Source organism: Nicotiana sylvestris, chromosome 7 (assembly GCF_000393655.2).
Source record: "Nicotiana sylvestris chromosome 7, ASM39365v2, whole genome shotgun sequence".
In the NCBI taxonomy this organism is placed as follows: Eukaryota; Viridiplantae; Streptophyta; class Magnoliopsida; order Solanales; family Solanaceae; genus Nicotiana; species Nicotiana sylvestris.
The window spans coordinates 170,181,446-170,191,410 of record NC_091063.1 but is presented as its reverse complement, the minus strand read 5'-3'; the positions used below and the strand labels follow the sequence as shown (position 1 = coordinate 170,191,410).

General features: G+C 35.7%; 1 protein-coding gene across 1 annotated transcript; it reads left to right on the top strand.

Moving 5' to 3' along the window:
- Positions 1–3,004: 3,004 nt before the first annotated feature.
- Positions 3,005–8,528, top strand: LOC104222339 (uncharacterized). Its single transcript, XM_009773567.2, has 5 exons — positions 3,005–3,109; positions 4,792–6,462; positions 6,988–7,091; positions 7,190–7,357; positions 7,429–8,528. Exons 2-5 carry the CDS (start codon positions 4,851–4,853, stop codon positions 8,200–8,202), a joined length of 2,658 nt encoding a protein of 885 aa, XP_009771869.1. The 5' UTR covers positions 3,005–3,109; positions 4,792–4,850; the 3' UTR covers positions 8,203–8,528.
- Positions 8,529–9,965: the final 1,437 nt, after the last annotated feature.

Genomic DNA, 9,965 nt, shown 5'->3' with positions numbered 1-9,965 from the left:
CATACTATTTGTGTGATCAGAAGTGATTAAATCAGTAAAATGATTTTTTTTGTTATAAATCTTTACTTGCATGTCATAATATTTGTGTTATCATAAAATCTTTTCATTAACATCAAAATAAAAAAAAATGTTATTTATTTTAATATGTGATTCTTTTGGAGAGTGGAACCTTGGAGTAACAGTAAAATTGTCTCCGTATGACCTGTAAGTCACGGGTTTCAAGTAGTGAAATCAGCCACTGATGCTTGCATCAGGGTAGGTTACCTACGCCACACCTCTTGGGATGCGACCCTATATGAAATTGGTCACGAATTTGAACCGTGGAATCAGTCACTCACACCTCTTGGGGTGAGACCCTTCGTGAATGCAGGATGACCTATTGGTCACGGGTTCGAGCCATGGAATCAGTCATACACACTTCTTGGGGGTGAGACCCTTTGTGAATACAAGATGACCTATAGGGCACGGGTTCGAGTCGTAGAAGTATCCATACACACCTTTTGGGGTGAGACCCTTCGTGAATGCGAGATGACCTATAGGTCACGGTTATGAACCGTGGAATCAACCACTAATAATAGCATCATGGTAAATTGGCTATATTACACCCCTTGGGGTGCGACCAAATGCGGGATACAAAAGCGGATCTAGGATTTGAAGGTGGCAGGTGCCATAATTTTCTTTAATGTATACCATGTAATGACTAATATGGAATTTTAGGAACATTTATTCAGGTATTTTGGGTTTATTCGGGTTAACCTAATAGGTATTTTTTATTTGCAAATATAAAAATTACATCTCAGATATATAAAAAAAACGTAATTAGTATTTTAAATAAGGAATAACACCTTTATTATAACAACACAAGTAAAATCAATATTTTCACTAGAAAATTACATCTTTTTCTATATACTAAAAATAAATTTACACAAGTAAGATAGCATCTTCAACAAGAAATTTATATCGATCAGAATAAGAAATCTTTTTAAAATAATATCTTCAATAGGTAAACTATGCCCCATAAGTATAAAATAAAATAAAATATAAGTTCCCAAAAATTAAAACTATAAATCTCATATTTTTAAGCAATGTTTACGAACTTTTTATCGTAATTTAACAATAAAGAGATTTCAATTATATTTAAAAATTATATAATAATATAAATTTTTATGATATAATAAAAATTAAAAAAGTATTGGTCTCAATCCAAAATTCCCACTAACACCCAAGTTTTTCGGATTTGAAAGAAGAAAACTCATAAATTTAAGATTAAGAGGAATGTTTATTTTATATAATTTTGAAGTTTTGGAGTCTTTATATTGAATGTTCTTGCTAGAGACTATATATAAAATAATAGAATAGAAAACAATATAAAAAATAATAAACGACAAATAAAAAATTGGGAGGCAGCCGAAAAGGAAAATAACTAAGACAAAAGAAAATAAAAAGCACAATGAAAATAAGAAGTTAGACAAGGTTCAAGATAAATTCCAACTTGAATTTTACACATGAGAAAAGCTTTCAAAAAGGTCTAACAGCTATGGTACCATTGTCTAGTTATGACTGTGGGTGACAAGATCAGATATTTATAGTATGTTTGGCCAAGCTTCTCCAAGCCGAAAACACTTTTTTTTCTTTCAAAAAAGTACTTTTAAGTATAAGCAGAAACAATTTTGGAGAAGCAGAAAAAAGTAACTTCCTCCTAGAAGCACTTTTGAGAAAAATACACTTAGAAGCAATTTTTAAAAGATTGACCAAATACTAATTGCTGCTTAGAAGTATTTTCAAATTAATTAGCAAAACACAAACTGCTTTTCTCCAAAAGTACTTTTGAAAAAACAAAAAAAGATTAAAAATGTCCCTAAATTATTGAAAAAGGTTTAAGAATATCTTTCATCCACCTATCAGGCTAAAAATATCCCTATATCCACCTTTTTGGTTCACTTATGCCCTTTGACCGTTAGGTCAATGCTGAATTAAAAATAATAATTATTTAAATTCCACGTGGCAACTTCTTATTGGCCAAAATTAAAAAATCCAACCCATTAGAAAGACCTACCCATATCTATCAATTTTTCCTACTAACCCGATTCAAACACTAATCCGACCCGAACAAAAAGTTCAACTAAAAAAAAGAGGCCCACTTCTATCAAACTCCATGGAACAAAAGCTCCATGGAAGTTGCAGCGAACATATAGACCAAATTTACTAATGCGTGGTTTTCTTTTTCTTGTTATGGCATCTAGTTCAATTTATATGTGGAATTTAAATAATTATTTTTTAACTTCAACATTGACCTAAAAGTCAAAGGGCATAAGTGAACCAAAAAGGTAGATAGAGTGATATTTTTAGCCCAATGGATAGATGAAGGATATTTTTAGACCTTTTTCAATAGTTGAGATACATTTTTGACCCTTTTCCGTTGAAAAAAAATACTTTTTAAAATAATCTGATATTTTTCGCTTCTCCAAACAGACCATTAACCTAGCTTAAATTTTTTTTAACATATGTATATAAAATATTTATTATCTTAGCGGGTGTCACGCCACGCTCTTGGAGAGGTGCATGGTGCCAAACCAATTGGAAATGGGAGGGTAATTATTAGTACTAGTTCTCGTACCATCCATTCCTGAAATAGACCTTCAAATAAACACATTCAAATAGTACAATTCAAACTCCCAAATATTTTTTTAAGTAGTACTCCCTCCGTTTTAATTTATGTGAACTTATTTGATTGGGCGTGAAATTTAAGAAAAAAATAAAGATTTTTGGAATTTGTGATCCTAAGCAAGTCCAAATGGGGGTCAGAGTATTTGTGTGGTTATAAAAGATTCTCATTAAGGGTAAAGTTGTAACTTTAAGCTAAATTGTTATCAAATTTAGAAAGGATTCATTCTTTTTGGAACGGATCAAGAAGGAAATAGGTTCACGTGAACTGGAACAGAGAGCGAATACTATATATATTTTTAATCTCAACCAAATCACTATTCGTTCACTCCATCTATTAGTTATTTCCCCTCTGCGTATTTCTTCACGTTCAGATAATAATGTTATAGCAGATAGCTGATTTTCTGGCAGCTACTATCTTCAACGTCTCTTGTCTAGCTTATAGGTTTGTCAATCAATTTAGTTTTTAGCTTCTCTCCTACTTTTACTCTGTGAATTTGTTAATTAATTTAATTTTTTTCCATGATCTCTGTTTCCTAATTTCTTATTCTTAATCTGCTCATCTTTTTTGACTTTGAGAAATTGGTGTGCTGCATTTGGAATGTTTTTGCTTTAACTAATGTTAGATACAGATGTCACTTTCTTAAGGGAGTTAATTTTTCTCAAAGTAAAGTTTGTTAACAGGTGGAGTACCCAATTATTATAATTTTTTTTTTTTTTTTTTTTTGGATTGGCAAAAAGATATTCGTTTGTTAAGGTTAAGTGGGCGTTTGGACATAAGAATTGTAAAATTCAGAGAAAAAAGTGAATTTTTTTTTCAAGTGAAAATGGTATCTAAAAATTAGAGTTATGTTTGGACATAGAATATAATTTTGGGTGTTTTTGAATTTTTATGAGTGATTTGAGTGAAAATTTTGAAAAATAGCCTTTGTAGAGTTTTTCAAATTTTCAAAAAAAATTCAAAATTTATCTTAGTGAAACTTTTACGGCCAAACATTTCGAAAAAAAGTAAAAAAAATTCGAAAAAAAAGTGAAATTTTTTTTTTATGGCCAAACGGGCTAAGTCTTCCATCTGTAGACCATCAGATGCATGCTACAAATGAAAATTTTGAAAGAGAATTCTATTTTATCTCTGATTTTTATGAAAGATTTCATTTTTTCATCAAATGTCATCTTAGTGTAGTTAATAATGGTTATAAGAAGTTGTCAAATTAGTTATTTTGTAAAATCTCTGAAAATTATGGCTTGATTTTAGTGGAAAATTAACACAAGACTCCCTTTGGTCCAATAATGAGTTTCATGGATAGCACTATAGGCCATTTTCATGTATGCATTTGGGATAGTGGAATAACCATTTAACAAAAACTAAATGGATGAAGATTCCTAAAGAAATGAGGTAAAAGGGCTGAATTCATTTATCTGCTGCTGAGTTTCAGAATTTTGAAGATTATACAAATGGCTTAGACCAAAAGCCATTATTAAGGAAACTTCTTTGATAGCACTAGCTAGGGGTGGCAAACCGGGGGGGGGGGGGGTCGGGTCGGATATGGTAAGGGTCGAAAACGGATAATACAAAAACAGATGAATTATCTGACCTAACGCATATTTAATACGGATACAAAATAGGTTAACCGGTAGATAATATGGTTATCCATGTATCCATGACTTCTTGAATATGATCACTTTTGGGAGAATTCCTAGTCACCCAAACTTGAGGAACCCCCAATTTGAAGCGTCGCAAACGTAAAAGTTAAACTCATTAGTTATCCATAGGTTATCCATTTTCTAAGCGGATAATATGGTTCTTATCCATATTTGACCTGTTTTTAAAAAATTCATTATCCAACCTATTTTTTTAATGGATAATATGGATGGATAACTGTTTTCTTTTATCTATTTTGTCACCACTAGCACTAGCACTAGCACTTCCACTCACATTTTCTATGTCAATTTAATCTAGATTTTAGGGTTACTTATTAAATCACAGTGCTAAGGAAATATCTATATCAGTTTGTGTTATTTAATTTTTTTCCTTGACAAGCATGTAATAGCAGGTTGTTTAAGGTAAGAAAAGTTTATGAGGAATTCAAGTTTGTGAGCAGATGATTGAACTCAGGCTTTCTGCAGGTTTTTGCCTGAGGCGTTTTCAATCTTTTTCTTCTTAACTTGCTTCAGTGCATTTTGAAATGGCGAAAGAGAAGAGTGCAAGCTTAGGTAATAATGTTTCCCAGGCAAAGAAAAGTTTGGCCAAGAAAATGCAAGAGTTGAACAAAGAGCGGATTGTTGACAAGATATTTGTTCCTATTCCTGGATCATCCTCTAATTTTATATTAGGTCCATGCTTTAAGACTACGTTTCCTCCGGACCTCTATCCTCTTTACCCCTTAGCTGAAGGAGAGAAGCTACTTCTACACTCCGTGGAACCTGATTGGTTCAATGGTAAGTATTTGAAGTCACGGCCTTCTGCAAGTAGAGATTGGATTGATTGGGTAGATAGAGTTGAGAAGGCCAAGCGGGAGGTGTGGAAATCAGCGGATATATATGATGCCATTCAGTTGACAAAAAATGTTATCCCCGTGGACAAAAACCTTGTTTATGCTTCCTTGTGCTATTGGTCAATCTCCACAAACTCGTTCCACTTCAGATTTGGCATGATGGGGCCAACAGTACTAGATATTGTTGCCTTGACTGGACTTAGACCGCATGGCGAGGAAGTCAGTGTGATTCTTGGGATGGCTGGATCAACTTGTGATTTTACCAAGTATGGAAAAATTTATGATAATGCCTTATTATACCACAATTATCTCGACGCGTCAGAGGGAGAAATGGCTGTGACAGAGGAAGAACATATATCTTTTCTGTTTGCGTGGCTCTACGATCATCTGTTTTGGGACTCTTCTGTAAACATGATCAAGCAATGCACAAAACTGGCATTTGCTCTTGCTACGGGTAGAAAGCTTTCTTTGGCACCGTTTCTCTTGTCTAATTTATATCATGGATGCGCTGATATCATTAATGGCAAGTTTCAGTATGAAAGAGGTCCATTATGGATCTTGCAGTTCTGGCTACAGTCTTACTTTCCAGAATTTCGACCCGCAACCTTGGATTACGGTAATGCTCCGATCTGTGGGTTTCCCTTGACTGAAGGTGCATTGAGATATAAATCATTCAAGGAATACTTTAACTTCTTTCGTAAATGCTCATCGAGAACAGCCAGCCAATTCACGCCATTTTTTTCTAGGAAGTTTGGACCTGAGTGGTTTAAAAGGTCACTTGATCCTTACTTCCAAAAACTTAATAGGACAGAGTTAAAAGAGATTTGGGCTAGTTATCTTATTGCTCGAGACCTCCCATACAGTATCCTTCTAGATGAATCCTCGAAGTGCAAATGTGGGGTAGAACATTATTCTCCAAATCAGTTTGCTCGACAGTTTGGCATGACTCAGGCTGTTCCCGTGCACCAATCAGCCAGTGATCTTTCAATCAGAAGAGAGGCAGATAATGTTGAAGAAACTGAATCAAGGTTTTCCCAATTAAAAAGAAAATTCTCATTTGTTCCATTTAATATTAATCCGAGCTCTACGATGTTCTTTGATTCCTGGTGGTCCACTTATATCAACAATCGGGACAAGACTGTTATCGGTGTCCTCAGGAAGATCTCAGTCCATCTGACACCCTGTGTTGCGCCTCTCAGTCCATCTGACAGGCAAGAAGTTGCTGCTCCGAAGTCCATTGGTGTTAATGGCAATTCTCAGTCTGCAGTAAAATTGGGACAGAATATGAAGAGAAAATATAAAGGTATGATAACCTTCTTCATGGAATAAACTACTCCATACGATTTCTATTTGGCTGGTATATCCTTAGGGATAGAGGAACTACCAGAGGTATTTGAATTGTGTTGTAAATAGAGAAGGAAAATGTTGGTCAATGAGGCTAAATAGATAACTACTTTGTTCTGATTGTATCCTTCATATGATAACCCAATGGTCTCAATAACAACAACAACAACCACCCAGTATAATCCCACAAGTGGGGTCTGGGGAGGTTAGGATGTACGCAGCCTTACCCCTACCCTGTAAGGTTAGAGAGACTATTTCTGATAGATCCTCGGCTAAAGACCAAGGGTCTCAATAAGGCTGGCATAATATTAGTTGACAAGGGTTGAGGATTTTGTGCATATACCATTATATATTTGTATTTATTAGATTTTCGGATAGCTTTCAATGTTCTCTCTCTGCTTCTTGTCCTGTTCTCTGTTTGGTTTCTGTTTCTGCATTTTGATGTCTTGTATTGCCTCTTTATTCATTTCTTAATTGCTTTCAGGGGATAGTATTCCACTACAATCTTTGGCACAGCAAGATGAGCCCTTACAACAAAAGAACTCGCATGACACGGGTGTAAAGATACCTACGGGAACATTATGCAAGGTAAAAATTCCCACCCCCAAACGAGCCGCTGCCCCCTGGGATTATAATGCGATCCATTGGCCTGATTCCTTCACTTCACCGTAAATTCACCTTTTCAGAAGATGAAGACTTCCCTGAGGAATATGCCACTACCAGGCACAACTCCTACCATACCTTCTATATCAGTCGTTCCTACTCCTGCTAATGAAGACAGGATTAAGACATCCATCCAAGTTTCTGCTGATGATACAGTAATCTCCACCTCGTGTTCCACTTCTGATGATGAAGTAAGTTCTCCGTATTACTTGTGTCATTATGTCTGATTACTCCATCTAACTTTGGGAGCCTTTTCGTTTAGGATGGTGAGGAAGGCACAGTTTCCCCATTATTAGCCAAGACCAGAAGCAAGACACCTGATATTACTGAACCACTAGACTGCCCTGTAAAATTTCATAATCTAGAAGACTTCTTTGCTCGAGTTAGTGGACAAATTAAACGAGCTCAATCTCGCGGTTTATCTGCTGATCAATCTTCTTCCAAAGATGACAAGATATCCGCCACGCAAAAGTCTACACTGTCAGCAGAAATGCTTGCCACTGTGAAAGATGACATTGAGAGATTACTAACCATGTCTTCTGAAGACTTGCTTCTACCCAAAAATTGTTCAACATTAAATGCAGCACTATCGACATATGCTGCAACACCAAATTTATCGGCTGAGAGAGTGCTTGCCTTGTGGAAACTCAAAGAGAACCTTCCGCGACTTTTCTTAACCTTGCGTAGAGCTAAGAAGGACCAAGAGGAGTATTATAAGGAGGCTGCCAAGAAAGTGATCCTCGTCGATGAGCTCACAAAAGGTCAGGAATGCTACACCAACCTCAAAGATTGCAATGACAAGCTTGAACGTACAATCAGCAAGACGAAGGCAAGCTTGAAGGATACAATGACAAAAAGAAAAGCAATCCAAATGCAACTATTGAGTTTGGCTAAGAAGTGTTTTGAAAAGTCTACTGCTCTTGATGAAATGGAAGCTGACTTTCCTCTCCGCGAGGAGATGAAGAAGCTAGCTGATTCTGATGTTGCCCGAGTGGAAGAAAGTTTGAGAGAATTCAAGAGTAAGATAATCGAGTGATGCTTGCATAAACCATCGAACAATAACAACCTACCCAGAATTATCCCACACCGTGGGGTTTGGAGAGGGTAGTGTGTACGCTGACCGTACCCTTACCTTGTGAGGAGCTTGCATAAACCATCCGTCATGTGAATTTGCTGGCTAGTGATCCACAGTTTAAGAGCATGTAATTATCTTTTTTGCTATGTACAAACTTTTCTCTCTTTTGAATGGCATCCCTAAGCATAGCCAAGTTAGTCCAAACATGTAAAATGAAACGAGGAAGTGTACTTCTCGTTATGGTTTCCGGTAGGGGTGAAATTCAAAAATAACCAGGTTTACAAGCAGTAATTGAAAAATAGCCACAATTTCAAAAGTAATCGAATTTAACCACTTTTCATGTAAAAATAAATATGAACGAAACACTTTTCAAAATCCGAAAAATATTCCACCATAATATACTGGAGTTCCAGCATAATATATTGGCCAAGCATAATATGTTGGAAGTTCATACACATGTGCTCCAATCTCCAGTATATTATGCTGGAACTTTCCATGTGTTGGAGTTCCAGTATAATATGCTGGAAGTTCATACACAGTTGCACCAAACTCCAGTATATTATGCTGAAACTTTCCATGTTGTAGCAAAATATTGACTATTTTTCAATGACTTTGCAAACGCTGGCTATTTTTCGATTACTAGTTCGAAAACTGGCTAGCCCGTGCTATTTTCACTAGGGTTTCTGGTAGGGGTATCAATTTAAGCCCAAGCCCATTTGAACTTTCATAATATGCTGGAAGTTCAGAAAACTATGAACGAAAACACTTTTCAAAATCCGAAAAATATTCCAGCATAATATACTAGAGTTCCAGCATAATATACTGGTCCAGCATAATATGTTGGAAGTTCATACACATGTGCTTCAATTTCCAATATATTATGCTGGAACTTTCCGTGTGTTGGAGTTCCAGCATAATATGCTGGAAGTTCATACACAAGTGCACCAATCTTCAATATACTATGCCGGAACTTTCCGTGTTACAGCAAAATATTGGCTATTTTTTACGACTTTGCAAATGCTGGTTATTTTTCGATTACCAATTCGAAAACTAGCTAGCCCGTGCTATTTTCACTATGGTTTCTGGTAGGGGTATTAATTTAAGCCCAAGCCCATTTGACCCGCCCAATCCATCCAAGGTCTCTATTAGCTTAACTACAACATATAATGCTTCAGTGTCGAACATATATAACTCAATATCAAATTTACAATGGCTGAAATAGATTCTCTAATGTAGAAATAAATATTGTCCATGCCTGGCATTGTAAAACAAAGACTTACAATAGGATCATTGAATATTTGGATTATAAACTCTGTGATGATCATTGAATATTTCGTACTTTCCAGTTCTTATTTTTTACATGCATGTTAGTAGGCGAGGCTATTTAAAGCCTCAATAGGATTAGTAAGGTAAGGTTTAGCCCGGTTTGAGTTGCCTTGGTCCTATGCCTTTGGAAAAATATCCACACGGCTATGAGATTATATGCCCTCGTGAGACTTTGCCGGCAGCTACACCATGAATCCTCTACATGAGGCTGTCATCATAAGGCAATGTAAGGCGCAGATGAGTGATTATATAGCCAAGACATATGGTTAACAATACTGGTGCTATTGTCCCCCCTTATTTGTACTTTTCCGAATTGTTGTATTTTTTTCTTTTTCTTTTATTAATAAAAAACTAGCTCTAGGCGCTTGCCTAGCGGATTGCCAAAAAAACAAAAAAAA